Below are 26948 nucleotides of genomic sequence, written 5' to 3'. Positions count from 1 at the left end.
GCAAGGAATGGACAGATGAGAAAAGGCTGAAGAAACAATCCTTCAACCCCCCTGGCCAGTTTGGTCGATGGCCATGTCCTCCTTGACTTGGCTGCAGTATGAAAAGGGAAGCGGGAGACTAATATTTACAAACCTAAGACTTGAACTGTCTCTACTCGGTCACCCACACAGCCTGGCAGTGTGAGCTACTCAGTATCTCCCACTGGGTCTTGGAATTCGGAAGCATCCATGTACCCAGCTGCATCCACTCTGTTTATTTTGAAAATGAGATGTGATCAATGATCCCGGAACCTATTAAAACACCGCAAGCAGGAGACTTGAGTTTCTCCTTCCTCTTCCAGCAGAGCTTTACCAATGTAGGAGTTAGGAAATGTTCAGAAACGTGGGAAAGGACCTATGGCGAGCCGCAACTGTGGCTGAGCTGGACAGCAGAGGCTATCCAGACTTCAGAGGCTATCCAGACTTCAGCGCCCGCTGGCGGGGACAGAGGAGCCACGCCTACCTGTCCTCTCGAGGGCGCAACCCGGTGCGGGAGGGGCTGTGCGCGGGAAGGCGGAGTCCGCCGGGAAAACGAAACAAGACTGAATGGGCCTGGCCTGGTCTTCCACCGACCCCAGCACCGACCGTGAGCAGAACCTGGACACGACCTCAGAGCTCCCATATTGCAATTTGAATTCTAAGCCAGGGGGGCCGCCGTCCAGATCCAGGAACGCGGTAGGACCTGAGGGCTTATTTTCTCAGTTTTCCTGGACAGCAGTAGTGGGGCTGGGATCTATAAGGAAAGTGACAAACCCGATGACCTGAAACTCTGGAGGGAAATCTAGAAGCCCGCCCGAATGACTCAGGGAAAGACTTTGGCTGCACAGCTGTGATGGTATTCCAGTTGGCAGGCCTCTGTGTCAGCCGGGTCTCGCTCCACCCTCCACCTTGTTCTTCTCCATGTAGCTGAATTTTCTTCAACTCTGAACCGGATGCTTGCTCTCCTGCTCCGACCTCCGCTACATCAACCCCTACAGTCAGGCAAAGCCCCCCATTGCCCACCACTTTCAAACGTCCTTGGTGCTTCTGGGCCATGGCCAAGTACCCTTCAGCTCCTGGTCTTTGTGGTGCCTCTTCCTACTTCCTGGAAAGCCCTTCCCCCACCCCACCCCCAAGGAATAGCATGGGGAGATCCCTCTCAGTATCCAGTCCTTCTCACAGAACCAACTGTATGAGCAGCTTTCCCTGAACAAGAACTTCTACTCTGCCCTCCCTGTCCCCCAATTCCCGTATTTTTCTCCATTTTCCAATTAATACTTAGTACCGCAATTTGTCTGTATCCTTCTATACCAGTAAGGTCCCAAGAGCAGTTTTCATTCGCTTGCATGATCCTAGCCCCTACTACCTGACACATGTGCACTGCATGTATGTTAAATGGATGTTGATTCACAGATACCCTTGTCTTCTAGACAAATGAGATTTCCTGTTGCATGTTTAGTACTAGAAGTGCCTTGCCTCCCAGAAACTAAAGCCTCCCTAGGCTATTGCCCAGGACCTTGGAATCTTGTGCAGATGGCGCTCTTTCTTCAGCTTGCCCTGTGAACCTGACAGGGCTGGACCAGTGTTTGCAGTTTCCTCGTTTCTATATCAGATATGAGATGAATGTATGCTGTATGGGAAGTAGCTCCTGGAAGCACATCAGGCTTTTGGGGAGTTTGAGGGGAGTAAGACAAGTGTCTTTGCGACTTAGGTGAGACAGGCAGGTGACATTTGTTGGTTCATGTGATGGACAGCTCTTTGGGTGAGTGAATAAGAGCCTTAACTGCTTCCTGGCGAGTTCACGGATTAGATTATAGAGCAGCCGGCTGTGATGAGGGTTGTGATGGGGAAGGATTCTAGCTGCCCCTGCAGCATCAGAGAAGACCAGGCCCATCCTTATAGGTGAATAAAAACTGCCCAATAGACAGCAAGCTCCAATTCATGGGAGCATGGAATGGGAGGTACCTCCGTGCTCTTTCGTGGATGGACTCATTCATTCATTTGTATCAAGCCTTTATTATAAATCCGGTGCCTCCTTTCCTTTTTCAGTTAAAACTGTTACACTTATGTTTAAAAAGAATTTATTTACCTTTTATTTTGTAATTATCCATGTATCTGAGTATGGGTATGGACATGGGAAGGCAGTTTTTCTTGGAGTCCAGAAAGGTATCAGATCCCCTGAAGCCACAATTACAAGGAGGTTGTGAGCTGGCTGCCACAGGTGCTGAGAACCAAATTTGGATTCTCCGGGAGAGCAGCAGTGCTCTTAAGTGCCGGGTCATATCTCTAACTGTACATTTATTTTATTTTATTTTGTGTACGTGTGTGTGTTTGTACATGTGCTTCAGTGAGCCTGTCTAGTCAGAGAATAACTTGTAGAAGTCGGGACTCCTTCCACCATGTAGGTCCCAGGTATTGAACTCAGATGGTCAGTCTTGGCAGCAAACGCCTTTACCTGCTGAAACATCTTGCCAACCCTGGTGAGAACCATAACTGTGTATGTAGAATGTAAAGCCACATCCTGGAGGTGATCACAGAAGGAGTTAAGTAGGAAGAGGATACTTGAGGACGAGGCCCCTGGACAGTATTTAGATGAAAAGGAAGATGAAAAGAACCGAGAAAGAAGCCAGAGAAAGTACGGCTTCTGAGAGAGGGTGAAACCCCAGAGATCAGGTGTCTCACATCCTAAGCTAAGAAGGGGGAAGAAGGGAGACGAATGAATAACTGATATTGATTATTTTATTTGGCAAAGAGTGAGCCACTGGGAATGTCACAAGAGCAGTCTTGGTGGCTGTTAGAGGATCCAGGATCTGAACGATGCTTTAAGCCTGTGGTTCTCAACCTTCCTAATGCTGCAACCCTTTAGTACAGTTCCTTATGTTGTATAGACCCCAGCCATAAAATTATTTCATACTTACTTCGTAACTGTAATTTTGCTGCTGTTATAAATCACAATGTAAATATCTGATATGCAGGATATCTGATATGCAGCCCCCTGTGAAAGGATCGTTCAACCCCCAAAAGTGTCCCAACCCACAGGTTGAGAACTGCTGTTCACAGTGTGAAGATTCTCATTGAAAATTTAAAACTTTATGTTGAGTTAGGGATCAAACTTGAGGCTTTCTGCATGCTAGACAAGCCCTCTGCCAAATGAGCAGTGTGTCCAGCTGACAAAACCTTAAAATTTCCAGTTCACTTTTAAATAGATAATAGAAACACAAAAATTTCCAGATTTACTGGGCATTAAGTGATATATTGATAATATGTATACAGTGTATAATGTCTAAATCAGGTTAGATGTATCTATACCAAGAAACAGTTTTTCCTTTCTTTCTTCTGGGTAATGGCACTGAGTATCATTTTGCTGTTTTGTTGGCCATTGCTGTGTCTCCATAGCACTCAAGTCCTTTGCCTATTTTCCAATTTTGTGTGTGCGCAAATGAACGTATGTAACATGTGTTACATGTGTTTATGTGTGTGTTGTATGTGTGTGAACCTAGTCATATTTGTGTACAAAGCTGTGTGTGTACATTTATATATGTGTACACAGTTGTGTATGTGCACATGTGTGTGTGTATAATCCATAGCAATATATATTATATAGCAGTATATGTATACATAGCCTTGTTTTTACCATAAGAGCTGTAATTCCACTCCTACATTCATTACGCCTTCTCAGGCGGGTAAACAGACTGAAACATCACACTCCTTGGAAGCCAGGAGTAGAACAAAGGGCGGGACCCTCTTTCCTTGGCCAGTAGTTGTGAAAGTAGGTGTTTTAGGAGGAGAGAAAGAAAGATTCTGACACGAAACATTCTCTGAATTTATGTGGGGCTGAGATGAGTCCCGTAGAGAAGATCCACTGTCTCCGGTGGTTTCTATGCGGGGCTGGGAATTCAGATTATCTGTAATCTGTTAGTGCCATAATTGCAAACACCTCTTCCATTGCAGGTTACTGGGAGGAAACATGGCCAGTGATACACCGGGTTTCTACATGGACAAACTTAATAAATACCGCCAGAAGCATGGAGTAACAATTATGTATAAAGAAGTTTGTACTACAGGACCTGCACACGACAGAAGGTAATTTGTCATCAGGAAAGGTATGACTAGGGCCAGGGAGGTGACTCAGTGGATAACAGGTCTTGCTATGTAAGTATGAAGACTCAGTTGAAATCCCCAGCAGACACATAAAAAGCTGAGTGTGGCTGAGCACGTGCCTGTAAATTCAGCACTGTGCAGTGCTAGTGCGTAATCACACAGAGGAAAACTCCTCTATTTACTGAGGGGTTGCATTGGAAAGGGACGAGCTCACAAATACAGAGAAAAAGCTGAAGCAGTCGTCCTGGGTCTCCCCTCATGCTAAGCAAGAGCCTGAGCAAGAGAGAGAGCAGGTTTCTTGCAACTTCTAGTGCAGACATAGCCCCTCAGACCACACCCTAAGGCCGGTATTCTGAAACTTAATTGAAGTAAACATAGAGCAAAGACAGGAGGATCGCAGGGTTCTCTGGGTACCAGCCTAGCTGTAAGTTCAATGAGAGATCCCGTCTTAAGTGAGTAAGGCAGAGTGATAGAGCAGGATGCTTGGAATCCTTCTCTGACTTCTGCGTGCACATAGATAATTCTCTCCCCCAACACGTGCATACCCCACACACAATCTTCTGAACACACACTCACACGTGCACACACACACACACACACACACACACACCCTCTCTCTCTCTCAGGAAGTAAAATGGTAGAATGAAGGAAAGTGAGACCCAGATGACGGAGGTGTAGCTCACTGTTAGAGCATGTGCCTAGGGTGTAAGGCCTGAGTTCGATTCCAGGCATTTAAATGGGAAAAAAAATTGAAAAACCAAGCAAACACTAGAATGTCTGTCCCTATAAACGTGGAGTAGAGGGGGACAACTGTGGTGCCATTCGTTGGTCGGTACTTCAGCTCCAAAGGGAAGCTGCCAGAGTGCTGTGATAGTCCAGCAGAGCCTGGAAACCTCAGAGGACCCTAGAAAAAAAATAGAGGCTGGAGCCATGACTTAGTGAGACATTGGCCACCAAGCCTGATGACCTCAGATTTTCTCTGGGACCCACAAGGTGGGAGGAGAAAAGAGAGTCCCCAAAGCTGTCCGCTGATTTCCAACAAGCATGTCCTGTCTCGAGCACACAGACAATACATACGCTCACACACCTCACCCCAACGCTAGATAAATAAACAGGGAAAAAAACATTAAGCTTGGTAGCTCATCCTTATAATCCTAGCACTTGGGTAGCTGAAGCAGGAGGATTGTAGTGAGCTTGAGGCCAGCCTGGGTTATACAGCGAGGCACTGTGAAGAAATGACAAGAAGAAGAAAGAAAGAAAAGAGGAAAAGATTACAGACTTCTCCCTGCTTCAAGAAGACATTGTTGTTGGAATCCTGAAGCGTGCTCGTGGGGCAGTGGAGACCAGAGTGCTTGTCCTTAGGAGAATGACAAGCTGTGTAATACGTTGTGCATGCTGTCTTTTTAATCAGGTTTACATTTCAAGTTATAATAGACGAGAAAGAATTTCCAAAAGCTGAAGGGAAATCAAAGCAGGAAGCAAAAAATGCTGCTGCCCAACTTGCTGTTGATATACTTCACAACGAACACCAGGTGAGTAATTGGCTTTTCACCTGGTCAAAGGGAAGCTGTAAATATGTTGTATGCATGTATGTATGTATGCATGCATGCATGGATTCATGTATGTGTGTATAATTTCTATCGCACAAATGTGACAGTTCTCTGAACTCATACATACATCAATTTATACATACATACATGTGTGGTACATAAATTCATGCTTCATGTTATAGTCCATAGATATATGTAATTTTAATGTGTCATTTAGGATTTTTTATTAAAATGATAATTTTTTTTGCAGATTTTTTTCCTAATAGACATATAGTTACACTTTTAATAAGGAAATATAATTAGGAAGTCCATAATATGTATGCTGCCTCTTATGTTACTTATTAAGTAATTTTGTATGATAATTCGTGATTCGTATTGAGCTCATTTTCTTTTCTTTGTAGGCTGATAGTCATACGGACGCTTCGGAAATTTCATTAACTGATAATTACATAGGCCTTGTCAATAGTTTTGCCCAGAAGAACAAGCTGTCTGTAAATTATGAACAGGTTGTTCCCGATCCGCAGTCGCCCCAAAGGTGAGACGTGGTTTGGATTCTCCTACTGTGTCACTGTGACCACTGAGAGGCTTTCACATGTAGCTTTCCAGAAGTCTTTGCCCCCGCCCAATACACTTAGTATGAAAGGTTTATGAGTTCTAAACATCAAATACCCAATTCCTGAGGCTGGAGGGTCCATTTTAATCAAATTTGTCTGATTTGTTTTTCAGTAACCTCTTCTTTCCTTGGCTTTGCTTTTGACATTTCTGTTTCCTTTGGTCCACAAGACAGTGAGTGTGGTACCAGAAGCTGCCTGAGTGACAGGAAGGCCACTTTCGCCAACCTGGGAGTAGAGTAGGTCGCACTGATTGTTCTAGTTTATTATGAGCTGTTGTTAATCTTTTACTGTGAGTTAAACTTCATATATAATGTATGAACAAGCATCAGAGTCGGGAGGCTCTGAGAACACCCCAGTGGGCTGTCTTCCCCTAGTACTGCGTCCTCGTGGCTTATCCCCTTTAGCCCCACTCTGCCAGCTGGTTTTCTCTCCTATTTGGGCAGCGCTCAGAAAATTCGCTGGATCCCCGCCATTTCTCTCGCCCTCTAAATCTTTTCGCTTGGGATTGAAGTTTTTGTGTTCTCGCTTGCTTTTAAAATCATCACGTGGTGTTTTGCTGTCGGTCTTTCAATGAAACAAGAAAGAATTAGATGTTACCTAGGAACTGTAAGCCAGGATATTGACTGTTCCTGGTTATTCAGATAGATTGGTGACCCTTTCTGTGGAGTTTAAATTATGTGAGGTAGGAAATATAAACATAGTTAAAAATTATTAGTCTCGTTTCAAGGCCTTTATTTGTCTGTAGAGTTCTTTTTTTCCCCCCAAATTGTACATTGATTGACAGTATTTTTTTTTTTTTTTTTGGTTTTTCAAGACAGGGTTTCTCTGTAGTTTTGGAGCCTCTCCTGGAACTAGCTCTTGTAGACCAGGCTGGTCTCGAACTCACAGAGATCCGCCTGCCTCTGGCTCCCAAGTGCTGGGATTAAAGGCATGCGCCACCACCACCCGGCTCGATTGACAGTATTTTTGATATGTAAGTGAATACTCACATTTTTTTTTCTAGATTTGAATGCAAATGCAAAATTGGGTCAACAACGTATGGTACTGGTTCAGGTACTACCAAACAGGAGGCAAAGCATCTGGCAGCTAAAGAGGCATATCAGAAGCTTTCAGAGAAGAGCTCAATGGTATGTGCTGTTAGTTATTGTAATTTGTACACTTACGAGTCCCTCTGAAGTTGACTTCAGGTCAGATTGTGTGCATAATGCAGGCATTTGCCAATTGCATAACAAATGATTCCTCCGTTCTGTGTATCACCAATGGTCCATGAACCATGGCGCTAGGAGATCTTAGGGATGTAAAAGTCCTATGGGAATGCAGGGTTGCTTTTAAAACTTAGCTCAAACATTCATGAAAATGTGTTGATTATGCCATTCGTTGTTTGTGATTGTGGACTGGGTGGCTGTGGGACAAATATGGGCAGTAGCATATGTCCGGGGGTGAGCCACCGTAGAGAAGAAAGTTAGCTGCCTAAAAGCCTGCTAAGGCTGCCTCTTCTCTTCAGAGTGCTGACAGAACATCCTCTGAACCAACCACATCTTCATCCAGTGGCCTCTCCAGCAACTCATCTATGTCAAGCAATTCGTGAGTCTGGATAGCCAGTGTGGTGAATGGGCTGAGGGAGGGGCATGCTTGAGGCTGTGGGCCCAATCCCCATCACCTCCCTTCCCCCAAATTTGGTTCCAGAACTCTCACCAAGTGGGTCACAACTGCCTGTAACTCCAGCTCCATGGGATCCATTACCCTCTTCTGGCCTCCTGGGCCACACACACACACACACACACACACACAGACACACACACACAGACACACACACACACTCACTCACAGAAACATACATGCACATAAACACATAAATAAAGGTAAACCTTCAATAAACAAGACTGAATTCATAAAAGTTTTGCTTTTCTTCTAGTGCTTCTCCATCAGCACCTGAAAGTGATTTCTCAGCATCAAAAAGCTACCGGGCCAGCTCTTCTTTCGAATCCCCTCTTGTGGTATGGTACTCGTCTCGAAGCTCCAAATTTCGTATTTTGTTGTCACTTAAAATAACTTTTACATTTTAATTTTATGTCAATGTAAAAATGAGTTTTACATTTTAATTTTATGTGTCCTCACTAAAGTATGATATTGACAGTCATTGTTTCTTTCTTTCTTTCTTTCTTTTTTCTTTAACCATCGTTCACATTAACTTCCACTCTTCACATGCAAAATTCCACGCTTCTCTCCCATTCTTCTCCACCTACTTTGTAGACCGACCAACCTGCCTGCCTGCCTGCCTTCCTTCCTTCCTTCCTTCATTCTTTCCTTCCTTCCTTCCTTCCTTCCTTCCTTCCTTCCTTCTTTCCTTCCTTCCTGTCCCCCCTCCATTTCTCCCTCCCTATGTTGGGAATCAAATTCCATCTTCAGGCATTCTAGACAAACCCCACCACTGAACTACCTCTCAACCCTTACCCTTGTCCTTTTGAACATTTCTATTATCTTGTTTATTAATTGTCCACCCAACTGATTAATTAATATTTGGTGCATTCCATTTCTGCTTAGAAAAAAATCAGAACTGAACTTAAAAATCAGGTTTAATTGTTATAAAAGCAATCTGCTTATAAAGAACTACAAATGTGTAAGAGAAAGACAATTGATTCAGTAGAATGGACACTGTCTGAAAAAAATTGCAATACCAAAGTCAGTAGCCAATGTAAAAAAGATGCTTTATTCCTCTAGGGATAGGGAAAATACAGTTCAAAACAGCCATTTGATACCATTGCACAGCTGTTGGTTGGCCGTATTCTGGTCTTACAATAGTCACTGGTAGAAAAATCAGAGAGACTGCAAAGATCCATGAAGCTGGTGACCGTACAGACTAAGGAACCTGGCTCTAGAGTCAGCCGCAGAACTGAGATACTTTCTCACCTCATCTGAAACACCTTTTTTTCCTTGTTGTGTTGCAGAACGGTCTCAGAGAAAATAAGAGGAAGTCAGAAATGTGAGTATCATTGTGCCCTGAACATAGTTTGGACAAAGGTTCTAGTTCAGACTCTGTCCCTTCGGTTTCAATTAGGGTCTGTGGTATTGGCGAATATTATTATACCTGTTTATTCGACAGATGTAACAGAAGCAGTGGAAAGTTTGAGAACTATAAACCAACTTAACCACAGAGAAAAAAACACACACACACACGCATGCCCTGTGCACGCACACACATTCACATGGTGTACTGTAAGATATAGAGCCCTATGGTGATGCAGCTAGAGACAGTAGTTTAGAGTGTTATTTTGTAAAACACTGTTGAAGATTTGGGCTTTGAAGTGTTTTTAAGGGAAGCAGATATGTATATTTATAGATGGAGAGGGTAAAGATAGTGTAATAACTTGCTATTTTTTTAAAGACCAAACTTTATATAAGTTATAGAAAACTGAGGAGTAAAGGCATACAGTCAGAAAAGAAGGCAGGAGACACAAGGGGCTGCCAGTATTTTCTGAGCAGTATATTGAACAGCTACAACTCCTGAGGTGGAGAAAAAGGAACTTGCAACACGTCAGGCTGGCAGCTCTGGTGCCTGTGGCAGTGAGGAGGGGAGAGGAGGATTTCTGAGAAGGACTGGGAAAACAGGGTAGACATGGCTGAGGGACGAGAGTAGCCGGGTGGGGGACGGGGGCCAGGAGGAGGACAACAGACCCTCAGTCAGGACTCGAGGGTAGCAGTATTGCTGTGTCTGGTTTGAGGTGATGTTTGAGCATCCTGCTGTGGTTGGCTTTCACCATCAGGGAATGAGGGCCAGGGGGAGTGACCCAGGGGACCTCATTCCTAGGGATGTTCTGATTGTGGAGAAAAAGGAGATAGGAAGTCAGTGGTGAGTGTGTTCGGGTGAAAATGGGAAGCAGGAAAGGGGTGAAACAGGATCCTCAGAAGAGAACCAACAAGAGGTGTTTTTCTGAAGCTGATACCATTTCCTGTCACCCTGAAGCAAACTATATAATGCCCAGTGCGTGGCTTAAAGTCTGTTCTAAAGTTATGTAGGTTCTAGGTTTGTCTGAGTTCTGTATTTTTGTCTCATCTTTAGGGAACTGTCACCTAATGATGCGCTAAGTAATAAATATACCGTGGAGAGCAGGTAAGGGGAGTTCGTCTAATGGTAAGTGTGCTCGTGAAACAGAGACTCTTCAAGGTTAGTTCTAAGTTATATTTCCACCCGAGCAATCCATGGAATCTGGTAAAACTGAAAGCAAACAATGCTTTATATCCATGATTTAGATGGGAAAGAATAGAGAAAGGAGAGGAGGGAAGGAAGGGGTGGAGGAAGGGGAGAGACTCCCGTGAGAGTTGAAACCGATCCACATGGACCTGTTTTCCAGCTCCACACAAGATTTCTCTAGACGAGAAAGGCTGGGGTTCATCTTCTGTAGTTGATGTTTCAGTTAATTAAATACCTAAGATGAAGGAGCCTGTTTGAATCAGCAGGACACTGAATACAAGATTTCAAAAGGACCAATGAGTACTTATTAAGCACCTAATATATACCTACTAATGTTTTGGGCACTAGGCTTATGGTGAGCACAAATAGAGTAGAATTCTCACTCTCAAAAAGTTCGAGGTAGTGACTGGCATTAAGGAAATGGGTCTGAGGATATGGCTCAGCTGTGCAAACTGTGAGTATCAAGTACCCCTATAAAAAATGAGAGGGGTAGGGGGCTGATAACTCACTGCTTAAGAGCACAGACTGCCCTTCCAGAGGACCCAGGTTCGGTTCCCAGCACCCATATGGCAGCTCACAACTGCCTGTAACTCGAGTTTTCAAGGATCTGAGACACTCACCCATGCACATAACAATAAACTTTTAAAAAAGGAACAGGTGTAGCAATACACACATTTGTGACTCAGACACTGACGGGAGCGGAGGAAGTGGTGGAGACATGCAGCCTCATGGCACTCATTGGCCAGCCAGCATGGCCATCAGTGAGCTCCAAGATCAATGAAAGAAAGATTCTGTCTCAAAAAATAAAGTGTAAGATGGATGTGGTGGCCCACACCTTTAATTCCAGCCCTCAGGAGGCAGAGACAGGAGGATCTCTGTGGGTTCGAGGCCAACCTGGTATGAGAAACCCTGTCTCACAAAACAAAGCAAAATAAAAAAGGTGCAGAGTCTCTGAGAAAGACTGCTGTCATCAACCTCTGGATTACACACTCTCTCTCTCTCTCTCTCTCTCTCTCTCTCTCTCTCTCTCTCTCACCCACACACAGACATATATGTGTTTTGTAGTTACATGATCTATATTCACATATTTATATGATACACATACAATTGTAATTACATAATCAGACCAAAGTTAAGGAAGAACAGTTGTCTGATGAAAATGGAAACAAAGCCCCGAGATCAGCCTTCTGTGGAGAAAGCACGTGCTTGACGTGTAACAAACAAGGACACAGTGCCACGGGATGAGGTTGGAAGAGAAGTGGGGACAGCGCTGCATGGCACCTTGTGGGCCATTTAAAGTTTTCCTATTCTTTGCCAAATGCAAAGCCAGAGGAGGTATAGGTGACACGGAGAACTGATCAGACCGAGTTTTCATAGCTAAAGGAGGGCAGGAGAAGCGGGGTATCAGTCAGCAGGTCACCCCTGCAGAAGCCTGAGGACGGAGCCTGGGTGAAGATGCTGGAATTGGAGAAGAGTAAGCAGATGGTAGTGCTATGGGCTAGAAGGAGGAGCGGGGCTCAATGATTGGATGTGGGACATAAGGAGGGGAAGAAGCAGGTTGTTCTGGCCCAAGGAAGGCTCAGGGCTTCTGCTTTCCCTCTGGTACCTGTGGCACACAACTGAGTGATTCTTTCTAGATTTAATACATAGGGGTAGGGGAAATTTTCTCATCTTCTTTGTATTCAATGAAAAGGATACTTCAGTGTGTCCTGTGTACAGCCAGAGGGGGTGATCTGTTTTATTGACTTCTCCATCAAAAGAGGAGAGAAGGAGAAGGAGAACGAGGAAGACATTATTTTGTGACTCAGGAGCTCTACCAAATGTTATTAAAGACAAGTAAGAAAGAATCATTTTCACCTTATTAAACCTCAGCAATGACAGCAATATCAATCTTGACTAGGTTTAAGGAGTATTTTGAAGACATAGAAGAAATTGGCTCAGGCGGATTTGGTCAAGTTTTCAAAGCAAAACACAAAATTGATGGGAAGACTTATGCTATAAAGCGTGTTAAATATAACACAGAGTAAGTACATGTCTGGCTTTTGTGAACAGTGTGTTGACCCTCACCATTCTTTATATATCTGTCCTTCATTACTTACTTACTTGTTTCTTCTCCTCTTTAACTTTTCGTTATGCCTACAGAAGTTTGGGTTTTCTGAAATGGCCTTACCTTACAGTGGGTATTTCTTTCAGTTTAAAAATATGATTGCCTCTAGCCGGGCTGTGGTGGTGCACGCCTTTAATCCCAGCACTCTGGAGGCAGAGGCAGGCGGATCTCTGTGAGTTCGAGACCAGCCTGGTCTACAAGAGCTAGTTCCAGGACAGGATCCAAAAGCTACAGAGAAACTCTGTCACAAAAAACCAAATATATATATGTATTATTGCCTCATGTTGAGACAGTCCTGGACCCTGAAACTGTTGACTTATTTGGTTTAAGGTGGTTTTCTCAATTTTTCTTATTTTGAGATTCTATGCTCTCTGATGTCTCCAACTTGTGTCAAGTTGACATAAAACCATTCAGTACAGCGTAATTTCAAGAAACTATTACAGTGTCTTAGCTCTTGAGCCCAAGCCCTGTAAAGCTATCACAGTACCAGGTCTTAGCTTCTTTGCATGAACTAGTAACTTTTTGGTGTATTTTTGTCATACAAGTTGGGTTCTGCTTGCTGCCTGGGTTACCTGCCTTTGTTGCCCAAATGAGATTTGCTTGTAAAATTCCAAGATTTTGAGACACATCTACAGAGAATATCAGATATGATATAGCTACTGAAAATTGTGTTTACAGACACTTAAGATAAGATACAAATGATGTTTAAATTTTAGATGTCTGTCATTTAAGCCACTGTCCTTTCTTTTATGTTGAGAATGAGAACGACCGTGCTTCTATGACCTCAATCTCTTTTGTTCCCTCTTGATTCTGGCTATCCTGCTAAAACTTGGTGTGGGAACCATTGTGACTATCGAACAGAGGTTGCGTCCCATTACCTGAGGAGTTCTGTAATTATCAACAATAGGCAATAACACATTTGTTTTCTGGATGCTTTTAACTAGGAAGACTGTACGTGAAGTAACAGCGCTGGCAAGGCTCAATCATGTCAACGTTGTTCAATACCATACTTGTTGGCTGGGAGAGGACTATGTTCCCGAGCAGAGCGAGAATAGCGATTCTAGTCGGTAAGATGAGATTCTCACAGCTGCAATGGGATGGAAGGCCCTTGTCATTATTTTGTGAGGGCCATCACATTTAATGGTCACATTTAATTGGTCTTCACATGTAATAATCAGAGCAACCCCTGAAAGACACTGTGTTCTTTTGTTCTACAGGCAAGGCGACAACGAATGACCTTGCCCTCCCTGTTCTTCCGAACTTGTTTTAAAAACTCTGTTTTAGACTCATTACATGGCACAGACTAACCTCAGGGAGGTCTGCCTGCCTCAGCCCCCAACTGATGTGATATCCCAGGCACAGGCACATTCCAGTATGCTTAGCTCAAAGTTGCTTTAATAAATATTTTTAATGGGATGGGGAGATGGATTAGTGGTCACTCTTGCAGAGGGTCAAGCAACTATGTCAGGTGGCTCACACCCACGTGTAGTTCCAGTTCTAGGGTATCGTCTGGTTTCTGTTGGCACCTGCATTCATGTACACATACCCACACAGAGACACACACATGTGATTTGAAAATAAATCTTAAAAAAAAAAACTTTAAAATTTCCTTAGTTATTTTAAAAATCTCGTGTCCAGCATTCATGACCCCAGTGTTCTCCATAGAACCAGTGCAGGTCATATACGGTTTGTCAGAGTTAAGGCAGACTTAATGTGTAACACTGAACCCGAAGGTCTCCTCTTCCGCTGCCAAAACTTGCCTGTCTCTCTTCTCAGAGGCTCCTGGCAGTACACCTCTGGAATGTAGCTGTAGCACTGTGGTAGAGTCACGGTGAGCTATGGCAGGAAATGCCCTGCTGCCATCCCTAGTGCTTTCTTTGTTTTGTTTCAGCCCATTTTATAGGACTGGGAATTCTAAAAAAAATTGGCTTTTGCCTTTGAAAGTCATTGAATGTAGTAATATGGGCGGCGGGGCTGCGTCCCCAGCACCCCGGCTGCCTGGCTAGCTTATGCCCGAAATAACAACACACAAACTGTATTAATTTAATCACTGCTTGGCCCATTTCTATCTAGCCTCTTCTAGGCTAATTCTCACATATTAATTTAGCCCATTTCTAATCATCTGTGTAGCACCCCTAGGTGCGCTCACCGGGAAGATTCTAGCCTATGTCCATCCTGGGTCGGAGCTTCATCGCGTGCGTCTGCCTGGGAGCTGGGAGTATGGCGTCCCTCTGAGGCGTCTGCTCCCGAGAGGAGAGCTGTGGAGTCTGAGCTCACTTCCTCTTCCTCCCAGCGTTCTGTTCTGTTTACTCCTCCCACCTATCTTCTAACTAATGAGGGCCAAGCAGTTTCTTTTTATTTAACCAATGACCTTCCTCCATCAATTGAGATTTCTTGGGGACAGCCTTCTCACTGAACTCCTCATGACAATGGAGACCTCATCATTCACCACCTCCTGCCAGTGTCCCATCTCTTCCTTGTGTCATGAAGAACTCTGGGCATTACTGACCAACAGGAGATAAAAGATTTCATTATCTTTGAGGGAATTATTGGCTACATCTTCATATTTTCTAGCATGTGTGTGTTCAGCAAATATTAATTTGATATCAAGCTAACTTAGTTCAGAAGAAAATACAAACTGGTTAACAAAGTCAGTCCTCTGACTTCTGTATTACAGCAATTGATTCATTGGCCCATCTTTAGGAGTTTCTCAATGGTCTGTCATCTTGGGATTTTTTTAACCTCTTGTTTGGGACTGTGTCCCCATGATGATAAGGATAGTATCTGACTCACTTTCTCATTTTTAAGGTGCCCGTTCTGTGCCCTTTGTAAAACAGATGTTCAGTTAACTGAAGATGACTTAAAATGCTTCCAAATTGCTTTATATAATAATGGAAAACCTGGATTTCTGCAATTAGGACTGCTCATATCTGTTGTCAAAAGTGATCAGTTATCTTCAGCATTAAAGAATATATAGGTTTATACTTTATAGATAAACCTTTGAAGCTCTGTACACTTGAGAAATTATGATTTGTATAAAGTGGTTTCTTTTATTACACGTTTATCATATTCAGATATTCATTCTGAGACATGTTTTGTTTGGGTTTCATAAGATGTTAGAATTTTTAATTTTTTTCTCTATTGCTGCTTTTAACATACGGTGAATTTTGTGTCCAGATCAAAGACCCGGTGCCTTTTCATTCAAATGGAGTTCTGCAATAAAGGAACTCTGGAGAACTGGATGGTAAATGAAGGGAAGAAGAAAACAGACAAAGATTTACTTTTGGAATTTTTTGAACAAATAACGACAGGGGTGGATTATATACATTCAAAAGCTTTGATTCACAGAGACCTTAAGGTAAGGGAAATGTGCTTTGTTAGTTGATAAACACACAGTTTAATGACTTTAAAGTGTATTTTATCTGTTTTCAATTTGTGTTTGGCAGTCAGACATGATAAAATAACATTTCTCTAGCTTGCTGGACTTAAACAGGGTCTGGAACTTACCTCAGATGCCATCCCATACAACTGCTCAGCAGATCTCCGGGTCCCGGGAACCCACTGTGACATGACCCTATCAGATGTCCTGTTCCCTCCAGGCTGTATTTAGTGTGATGGTCATTGCCTAAGTGTAAACAGTAGCAGCTCCCTTTCATAGACTGAAAATAACTGTGGTGGTTGCCAGGGCTGGCCCGCTGCTCGGACCCCTAACTGTGGTGGTTGCCAGGGCTGGCCCGCTGCTTGGACCCCTAACTGTGGTGGTTGCCAGGGCTGGCCCGCTGCTTGGACCCCTAACTGTGGTGGTTGCTAGGGATGGCCCGCTGCTTGGACCCCTAACTGTGGTGGTTGCCAGGGATGGCCCGCTGATCGGACCCCGCTTCTGCTGTTGTGCTTCTCTGCTCCACTGTGGTTCAGCTGCTGTTCCTGAGGGCACATGCAGCTGAGGAGTCCGCAGCCTGGTCTTAGTGTTTTCCTGATTGGAGTCTTCTCCCCCATAATTAGGAAAACCCCCACGCTTTCGAATATTCGCCATCCCTCTTGGTCTGTTTGCTTTTATGATCTGACAGTGAGTTTCCCGTTTTCCCTTTCCATCAGCAAGAAAGGAGATACACGAAGGAGCCTCGGGATTGCCTTCCTTACCACAACCCTACCACAATTCACGCGAGTTCTTCCTGACAGCTTCATTCATGTTCTTCACCAGACATGCATGCTTCTGACTGTCCTCTTTGCTCCTGATTCCTTTACTTAACCTTTCTGGATCACTAAGCCTTTGCCTTTTCTGCTCTAAGGCAGAAGAACCTTATCCAAGTGAATCTTGGCTACCTGGGTGCTCCGCCTGTCTAAAACAGCCAGAATGAGGAATGATTCAATAAGTTCCTAGGAAAAATAAGTAGCCCTGTTTATAGCCACTTGCCGAACCAAGCTAGAATGAAGTGGCTGTCAAAACACTTGAGTTCTGTTTGCCTTGCATTTGTGAACTTAGCAACTTGATATCTGAGTCCTCCCATTCTAATATTTCTCTGTAGCAATATCTAAAATGTTGTTAAAAGTTAGAAAATTTTTAGGAATGTTATGTTCCAACAGATAAACGAGGACCAGATGGATGCCATGTACTAGTAATCCTAACATCCCAGAGCCTGAGGCAGGGGGATTATGAGTTTGAGGCTAGCCCGGTTTACAAACATAGATCCTATCTAAAAACGTTTTGGTTTTTGTTTTTATTCACTATCCCTCACTTTGGTATAAATCATACACAGGTTTACATGGTTCTTCCGGATCTGAGGTCCTTCTGCCCTCTTCTCTCTGACTTTTCTACTTCAATGCTGCTTCCTCCCATCTCAGAAAGGATCAGAAAGATGTGCTTGCAGCTGTCTCCCAGAGAACGATGTTTTAAAAGCCATTCTTACATGAGGTCTCCAAGAGCTGACTTGTTACTATGTTAGAGTCTTGAGCTCCAGGCCACAGCGGTACGGCCATACGGTTTCTAGAGAGAGGGCGTTCTCTGCTGCTCTGTATCTCATCTCTGTGTCAGAGGGGTCCGCGCTGGCCAGATCATTGAACCTAGCCTCTGCTCCCTGGATCAAGTTGGCACACTTCCTTCCTGTTCCATAACCTCGCTTTTCATTTATCCATAGTATAACTGACTAAATAAGACAGAACATCATTGTTCTTTTTTTTTTTTAAATAATTATTTTCTTTTTTTAGTTTTTTTTTTTTTTTAACCGGGGTTTCTCTGTGTAGCCCTTTACTGTGCTGAAACTCACTCTGTAGACCAGGCTGGCCTCAAACTTACAGAGAGCCACCTGCCTCTGCTGTTGAGTGCTAGAATTAAAGGCGTGTGCCACCACACTAGGCTTGTTTTTGTTTTGTTTTGTTTTTTAATAAAAAGCAATCTGATATTTCTCCTGGTCTCATAGATATTTACACAAATTCAGTCTTCTGTTTCTGAGTTAGGCTGCAGCTATATTAGGGTAGCAGTTTAATTTGTGGGCACAGCAAAGCTCTGTTGCTGTGACTTCAGTTTAGCTTGGGAACATTGTTTCCCCATGTCCACTGCACACAAATACCCTACTTCCGTTACTGACTTTAAGTTATAATCCACTGATTAAACTTGAATTCCATTGCTAATTTCTGCACAGGGCTTCTCAGAAGCGCTTCCCTGGGCTCCTCAGCTCATCCCTCATTTCTTAGCTAGGCCCTCTTGTAGGTGTGTGTGTTTAGCCTAACATTGTATTGAATGTCTAGTTTGGCAAAAATGGCAAAATTATTAACTTTGTCACCACCAATACTCTTATTTTCAGTCTGTGTTGTCTAGAGTTATGTAACACATGTGGCCACTGTTTACTTGTTATGTGTGCATTTGCACACGCAATGCACATATATACATGTTTGGGTCAGTGAGATGGCTCAGTGGGTAAAGATGCTTATTGTACAAGACTAGTGATCTAAGTTCAGCTTCTGGAACCTACAGAAATAAATAGAAAGGTGACAATACAAAATTATCCTTTACACCCAAACACACACACACACACACACACAAATGTTTAGTATTGTATCTTAGAGTGGCTAGAGATGCAGCTCATTTGTTAGCATTCTTGCCTAGCATTTATGGAGCTCTGAATTTGATCCCTAGCTGCGCATAAACCAGGCGTGGTGGCTCATCTTCTTAATCTGAAGGTGCAAGTGGAAGGATCAAAAGTTCAGGGCCATCCTTGGCTATGTACTGAGTTTGAGGCTGACAGGGGATATGTGGGACCCTATAAACCAAATCAAATAACAACCAAACATTAACCCCCCCCCAACCCAAACAACAGCAGCAACCAAATCAAAACCAAAGGAATCGCCTAGAGAATGTGTTTATGATCAATCCCAGCTTCTACTTAAAAAGGTGGAGGGGTATACACTTAACAAGGTGTAGCGGGTATACTTATAAACTCTTGTCAGAATTTGGGGAGAAATCCTGCAGCATTGCTGAGAACTGAGCCATTCAGCTACTCTCAAAATTGGAAAGGGTTTTAATTCCCATCAGACCTTAAATTACACCAGTAGTATGCCCTCAGGGTATGTCCAGCCCTCTTCTGGGGTGGGGAGTTCAAACTCCCATTCCTTGAGCCTCTCACTAGATTACTATGGAGGAAAGAAAATATTTTTACCCATGCCTACCTTGGATCCTTCTCCTGGGACCCTGCAAAGTGAATCTTCCACTTGTTCCATTTTGATATTTGGAGGCAGGTGTGAACCAAGACACCTTCGCTGTCATTTCAAAGTCTTTTCTTCTTCAGTTGGCATTTTAAAATCCCAAAGTGTTAAATTCCCTAGTTTGGGCTGCCCGTGTAAGGCAACAAATCAGTATAAAAGGTTGTTGGGGCCTGTGGTGATAGTTGGTCCAAATCACATATATTAATTAATCTTTTCTATAGCCAGGTAATATATTTTTAGTAGATGAAAAGCACATAAAGATTGGAGACTTTGGCCTCGTAACAGGCCAAATGGAAAATGATGGAAATCGAACAAAGGAAACAGGAAGTCTTCTATACATGAGTCCAGAGCAGGTAAAGTCCTTTTATTTTCTTTCTGTGTAAATTTTACTTCTTTATTTTCTTGTGTGTGTGTGTGTATGTGGTATATGTGCAAATTCATGTAGGTGTGTGTACATGTGTGTGGATGTTTATGCATGAACATATGGAAATCTGAGGTTGTGTAAGGGTATCAGGTATCTTCTCTGATAGTTATCCACAATACATACACACACACACACACACACACACACACACACACACACACATATATATATAAAGTCAGATATTAGGGGGTGAAAGGTGAAAGATCAGAGAAGCAAAGTGCCAACTACTAGAGAGTTCTTTTACCTCTACCAGTGCCCAGACCAAAGGGGTGATCCTGTTCTCAGACTGCTTCAGACTGCATCTGTCTCCACCAAACCTCAGACTGCACTGTGCTCCTGTCTCCTCCGGCCTTAGATTCTTCTCTCTCTGTCCAGCCATACCACTCCTGAGTACTGGGATTAAAGGTGTGGGATCCCAAGTGCTGGAATCACCTTTGTGTGAGCTCTTTTTCTCATTTAGACAGATTCAATCTTGTGTAGCCCAGGGTAGTCTTGAACCAACAGAGATCCCTCTGCTTCTGTCTCTGGGGTCCTGGGATTAAAGGCATGTGCTCTACTCCCCGGTCTCTAGTGGCTTAGCTCTGCACTCCAATCCTCAGGCAAACTTTGTTAAAACACAAAATACCTACCACTACACACACAGAGACACACATACAGACACACACGCAGAGACACACACACATATCACGTTTTCGTTATCCTTACATCTTCTGATGGCCACTTAGGCCGATCCCATAACTTGACTATTGTGAATAGAGCTATGGATAATCAATTATCTCTGTTGTGTGTTGACTCAGAATAATTTCATGCAATTCCATTTGTCAAATCTTGATATTATTTTCTGGCATGTTAGAGCCCTTTCCAAAAAGTCCTTGTCTATGCTTGCATATCTTATAATGTTTCTCTGTATTATCTCTGTCAGTAATCACAGTTTTAGGTCTTTAATCCAGTCTGAACTGATTTTTGTGTACATAGACCCCAGGTGCATGCTCACGTGAGCGCGCACACACACATACATGTAGAGGGGAGAGACAGACAGACAGAGAGAGAGAAAGAGAGAGAGAGAGAGAGAGAGAGGGGGGGGGGGGAGAGAGAGAGAGAATGGGGAATGACTGCAATTTCCAGCATCACTTGTTGAAGATGCTCTTCTCTACAATGTATGCTTTTGGCATCTTTGTCAAAATAAGGTAGCTATGTGAGTTTCATTTTGGGTCTTTTATTTATTCTCCTTCATTAATCCACATGTTTCTGCTGTGTAACCCCGCCCCCCCCCAAGTTTTTTGTTACTATGTGTCTGTAGTATAACTTAAAATCAGATTTAGTGATAGCTCCAATGATGTTCTTTTTGCTTGGGATTTTTTTGACTGTCTAGGATTTTTTATTCTTCTATGTGAATTTCAAGATATTTTTTTCCTTTCTGTTAAGAATGATATTGGAATTTTAATGGGGATTACTGTGAATTTGTAGATCACGTCTACAAATCTTCCATGTTAATTTTGCTGATTTACCAGCACAGGAGGTCTGGGTCTCTCTGTGTAGCCCTGGTTATCCTGAAACTCACTCTGTAGTGCAGGCTGACCTCAAACTTAGAGATCCTCCTGCCTTTGCTTTTCAAGTGCTGGGCTCAAAGTTGTCCACCACTACATCCAGTAAGTAATATTTTGAAGTTATCATCAATAAGATTAATTATCTTAGCGGTTCATTATTAGAACATAGAAAATCTACTAATTTTTTAAAAAATATTTATTTCACGTGTATGAGTTTTCCTTCATAGTTGTATAAGTGTACCATGTACATGCCTGGTATCGATAGAGGCCAGAGAAGGTATCTGATCCCCTCCAACTGGAGTCACAGATCACCATACAGGTGTTGGGAATTGAACTCAGGTTCTTTGCTAACAATGAGAGTACTTGGAAAAGCTGAGTGATCTGTCCAGCCCCAAAACTACTGATTTCTGAATGTTGACTTTGTGTTCAGTTATGTTTTTGATAGAATTTTTAGAATCTCTTGTGTACAGGATAGTGTTGTCTAACGGTAGGGATTTGGCTTCTTTTTCTTTTTTTTTTTTTTTTTTTTTGGTTTTTCGAGACAGGGTTTCTCTGTGGTTTTGGAGCCTGTCCTGGAACTAGCTCTTGTAGACCAGGCTGGTCTCGAACTCACAGCAGAGATCCGCCTGCCTCTGCCTCCCGAGTGCTGGGATTAAAGGCGTGCGCCACCACCGCCCGGCTTGGCTTCTTTTTCTATTTGAATTCTTTTATATCTTTCTCTTGTCTAGCTAAAAGTTGAAGAACTATATTGAATATGGGTAGAGAAAGTGAAAGTACATCCCATTGTCTCACTCTTAATTTTGGTGGAAATGCTCCTAGTTTTATCATTTGGTATAAAATTGGCTATAGATTTGTTTTATATAGCCTTTATTGTGTTCCTTCTGTTTCTACGTGATGGTTAATTTAGTGGTCAACTCCATGAAATACAGAATAAACAGACATTTTGATGTAATATGTAATTTATAGCTTTTTTATCAGAAGGCATAGAAACTTACATTAGGTGAATAACAAAGACAAATGTATTTTGGCTTCCAGCTAACTTTACAGGAATATGGAAAAGAAGTGGACATCTTTGCTTTAGGCCTTATTCTAGCGGAACTTCTGCACATATGCGTCACCTTTATGGAAAGATCAAAGGTAAATATCCCAAGGGAGAACTAAGCAGATTAAAGCGCTGGTTGTCACCCTTCAGGCACTAACCCTATTGCCCGCCACTCGGTGAGGGTGTTTGACCTCATGACTCTGCTTGTAAGTGAAATATAAACTCCTCTTTCAAGTGTGGACAACCATTTTGCTATAAATAAAAAAGGCTGTCTATAAAATATGTGGTATATCCCATAAGATTTGTATTTGTGTGTGCCAACAAAATTTCACTGATTAGAGGGCAGTTCTGCTCTAAGTGCTACATGAATATAAAAATCAGTCAGTTTCTCAAGGGATTAATTTTATAAGAAGAAAGATAACAGCCAAAAATGATTAAGTGTGTTAGAAGACAGAAAGTCTGCAGAAGGAGCTAAAAGATCTCTCCAGAAGTCTGGATTTAGGTTTAGGAAACATGTAACTTGAGTACTGAAAGATAAAGTTTTTTTCAGATTATTTATTTAAGGGTATATGTGTACACACACACACACACACGTGTGTGTGCATATGTCCACATGCTATGGCATGCTAATGGAGGTCAGAAGACAATTAACTTGGGTTAGTTCATTCTAATAGTTGAAATAAAAAGCATGTAACCCCAGCATGGAGATACGAATGTGCAGTGTGTGTTGGGAATAGCAGGCAAGGTGGTTTTATCTGAAGCCAATGATTGGTGGGGCTGGAGAGAAGGTTGGGCTACACTGAGGAAAGCCTTTGGGCTTGTTATGTCGGTGGATAGGTAGTGGGGCAGCACTAGAGACAGCAGACTCCTGATATCCTAGTTGGAAGCTCAGGAGAGGGGTTTGCCTGGAGTCAAAACAGCCTTATCTTCCCTAAAAGAGGGATGATGAAAAGATGCATGGCCTAGCATCCCAGAACAGAAGGGAAGTGATGGGCCTCCTGCACTTAGCCCTTCAAAGCTTGGATCTTAAGGATGGTTATCAGATCGGGGTAGGTCCAGGAAGGGGAGTTCTGCATGCTTCTTGACTAAAGAGTCCTAAATTTAAGAACTATTCTAGATTTAATGTATCTCCAGTCATAAGTGTATTTAGTTTTTTTTCCCATATAAATTGTTTTCTTAGTAAATACATCTATTTGTTGTATTTCAGTTTTTCAAAAAGCTAAGAGATGGCATCTTTCCCGATGATGATACATTTGACAACAAAGAAGTAAGCATTTGAAAGTCATTGGTTTTATTTTCTCCACTGTTTTCTTTCTTAGTACTGACTCTTAATTATAATTACAGAAAAGGCTTCTAAGGAGATTGCTCTTGAAGGAACCCAAGGAACGACCTAGTACATCTGAAATTCTGAGGATCTTGGCTGAATGGAAGAACAACTCAGAGAAAAAGAAAGGACACACACATTAGGGCCTTCTGAAAAAGTGTTCCACTTTGGACATATGGCCTTCCTTGTGCTACCTAGTCTGAGCTGGAACATTGGTAGATACTGATAGGAAAGAAAAACTCGCACTAAAGTTTTTATTTCAAGAACGTTTTTAAAGTTAGTCTTTGACAATTCCATCCATGTATTGCATTCCGGTCATACTCACCTCCACCCTCCTCGGACACCCATGCCAACATGAACTATGCCCTCTGCTGTGCATGCCTCATCATGTGAACTGCAGCTTCTGACTTTGGGATTCCAAATAAATCTCTTTGTCCTTAAATTGCCTCTCTCAGGTAGTCGCTGTGATGAGAAAGCCATGAAATGGAATCAGAAGGAGGGTTTTGTGGCAGTAAACCTGCCACGTGGTCCTTAAGCTTTCAGAGCTGGTTTGTGGGAGGAATGTGGAAAAGTTTGGAGCTGCGGGCTGAAGAAGTCCTATTTGTGCTTTAATAAATAAAGCTTGCCTGAAGATCAGAGTGCAAAGCAGCCACACTAGTCAGCCATACAGGCCAGGCAGTGATGGCGCACCCCTTTAATCCCAGCACTTGGGGTCCCACCCCTTTAATCCCAGTACTAGGGAGGTGGAGACAGAAGAGTTATGGCTGAGCAGAGAGAGGAATATAAAGTGAAAGAGACAGGAACTCACTGGAACCTGGAGGAAATTCCTAAACATTCAGACTAGGGCATGGAGGCTGTTTCCTGCTTTTAGCCAGGGTTATAGCGTAAATGAGGAAAGAAAGAGGAATAGGAGATGTGAAAGGGCATGAAGATTTGGAAAATGAGGAACTTCAAAGTCAAGGTAGGTGCAAAGTGGCAATAATTAGAGATTAGTGCTGTTGAAGAGGAGCCATGCACTTTACACTGCTGGCCACTGCTGGCATTATAGGAACAAGACTACACCCATGGAAGGCCTACAGTGTGAAAATGAAAAGCCCCCTGAAGGCCTTTCATGTCAGAAGTTCAAGCAGGGATACCTAGAGGAGCGGTCTTTCTGTTTTAGCTGTGCGGGGCCTCAGATAATGCTGCAGCCACGGCCTGAATGGCTCGTTTATATTTCAAGATGGCGGCAGGACTTGGCACCATCAATGCTGGTTTTGCATGAGAGCAGAACACAAGGGTCTTGGGGTCAGAGACGCTTGTCCAATGGTTCCAGAAGAAGCCTGTGAGAGCTGTGTGCAACACGGTGGTCAGATTCCTTGAAGAAAGGCTCTGAGAGGCTTTGAAGCTATGATGGTGAAACCTAAGTTTTAAGACAGACCCTGGGGCGCTGGAGATGACAAGAACATAGAATGTCTGCTGAAGGAGCAGTCACTGACGGGAGCCAGCCCAGTGGAGCTCAGATGATGCCACTGTGTATATTCCAAATACCAAACACTGAGATGCAGCCTTTGTTGGTCCTGCGTTGATTTACTTTTGCATTGGACCAGTCTTTCCTTGCTGTTCTCCCAGACTTACTTTTTAGAATGGGGCTTTTCCTTTGCTTGTTTGTATGCTGTAGTAATTGTTTTATAGGGACTCGGAGCTGAAAGTTTCTTCTTTGCTTCTCGGAGCACTTTGGAATTTTGAATGGTGTTGACTAATAAGACTCTGGGAACTCCTGAGGTAGGCCTGGAAGCATTTTGGATGATGAGATGGCCATGAGCCAACAGGGACTTGAACCCCCCCCCCCCCACACACACACACACACCACCACCACCACCAGGAACTCAGGCTTCTGCCAAATCTTTTCTGCCATGAAGAATTGTTGAGTCAAAATAAATCTCCTCTGCTTCAAGTTGCAAGTGTTAAATTTTTAGTGACACGAAAAGTAGCTAACATAGTGCTTATTGAAGCCATGGCAACAAGAAGTACCCATAACACACTGGAAAAGAGAATGGATTTAAAATTTTGTTTACGTATCGAAGAACGAATAAAGTGAGGCTGAATGGAGTAACAGTATATTAACAGCATAAGTGTAAGTAAACAAGTTTGAAAATGTGTACAGAAGAAAGCGTTCACATAACATTCCAGAACACATAAAATTATTTTAAAATTTTTTTCGACACTCAACAAATATGGTGAGATGGAAAAGACAGATAAAGGAGGAAGCCACACTAGATTTTCAAGTGGTTAGCTAGAGGAGGGGAGGGGATTATGCGGTCAGAAAGAAGATTCTCAATTAGTCTTTTTATCTTAAGTACATTCTGTATCTATTATAACAAAGCCCTGAAGGAAGATGGCTGTGCTGTTGGCAGGGCTAGGAACAGGAAGCTGTTCACTAGAGAGACAAGATCATTTCCTATAGAACAGAGGGCTTGGAAATTACACTGAAGAGACTTCCAAGAACGTGAAAGATTTGGAAGAGTAGAGAGTACAGCTGGGCCGGGTGAGCGAGGGGGCAGAGAAAACTGGAAAGAATGCACACAGGGAACACTGGGCAGGGACGACGTTGGCCCCAGCAGCAGCAGGAAACGCTGGAAGATAATGTGGACTGCATCCCCGGAGACCTTGAAGGGCTGTGTAAACTTCCAAGCAGCGCATCACCATTACAAAAACTCACGTCATTTTACAGTTTTGACAGCGATCCAAATGTGGGCTACCAGCGATGAGCAGCAATAAGAGAAGCACTTCTGTGAGGTGTGTAGCCTGGGGTTTGTTTGCGACTCAGTGCGGCAAGGCAAGGTTCGTCATCGGATGCTGAACTAGAGTGAGAAAGGCTGCGAAGACAATGTTGGCAGGAAACGGGTGGTCACGCACCTCTCCAGCAGAGACGACAATAACCACAACAATGCGATCCAATCTATCATCACCTCATGATGTGCGGCCCCCAATGTCATATCAGAATTCTTAGATAATTTGTTTTCTTTGAAAAGACAATTTAACACACACACACACACACACACACACACACACACGGAAACGGAGAGAGAGAGAGAGAACGAAATTGGAGGAACTATTTTTTTTTTTTTTGTTTTTCGAGACAGGATTTCTCTGTGTAGCCCTGGCTATCCTGGAACTCACTTTGTAGACGAGGCTGGCCTCGAACTCACAGAGATCTGCCTGCCTCTGCCTCTCGGCTGGAACTATTTTTTTAATAAATGTTTATTTCTGTCTGTCCATGTCTTTGTGAGTGCAGTAACAGTAAATGCCAAATGAAAGCACTGGACCCCCTGAAGCTGGAGTTACAGA

At 43.1% G+C, this 26948-nt stretch overlaps 1 protein-coding gene across 1 annotated transcript; it reads left to right on the top strand.

Annotated features, from left to right (window-relative positions):
• The first annotated feature begins 548 nt into the window (after positions 1–548).
• Positions 549–24060, top strand: LOC121432938 (interferon-induced, double-stranded RNA-activated protein kinase-like). The gene is made up of 16 exons (XM_041631130.1): positions 549–714; positions 3970–4101; positions 5531–5651; positions 6071–6204; positions 7287–7410; positions 7788–7867; positions 8199–8280; positions 9232–9266; positions 10344–10394; positions 12376–12498; positions 13527–13649; positions 15760–15940; positions 19503–19634; positions 22288–22389; positions 23502–23561; positions 23639–24060. Exons 2-16 carry the CDS (start codon positions 3986–3988, stop codon positions 23759–23761), a joined length of 1587 nt encoding a protein of 528 aa, XP_041487064.1. The 5' UTR covers positions 549–714; positions 3970–3985; the 3' UTR covers positions 23762–24060.
• Positions 24061–26948: the final 2888 nt, after the last annotated feature.

The sequence above is a fragment of the Microtus oregoni genome, unplaced genomic scaffold (genome assembly GCF_018167655.1).
Source record: "Microtus oregoni isolate MIOR12 unplaced genomic scaffold, Mior012 000036F_ref0000092, whole genome shotgun sequence".
Lineage (NCBI taxonomy): Eukaryota > Metazoa > Chordata > Mammalia > Rodentia > Cricetidae > Microtus > Microtus oregoni.
Note: the sequence above shows the minus strand (reverse complement) of the source record. Positions and strands in the feature narration are given on the sequence as shown.

Excerpts from the sequence above, each read along its gene's own strand:
- LOC121432938 (XM_041631130.1), top strand. The coding sequence starts at position 3,986 with ATGGCCAGTGATACACCGGGTTTCTACATGGACAAACTTAATAAATAC. Across the intron at positions 8,281-9,231 it reads CTTTCGAATCCCCTCTTGTG|AACGGTCTCAGAGAAAATAA; the intron begins GTATGGTACTCG and ends GTTGTGTTGCAG. Across the intron at positions 22,390-23,501 it reads CCTTTATGGAAAGATCAAAG|TTTTTCAAAAAGCTAAGAGA; the intron begins GTAAATATCCCA and ends GTTGTATTTCAG.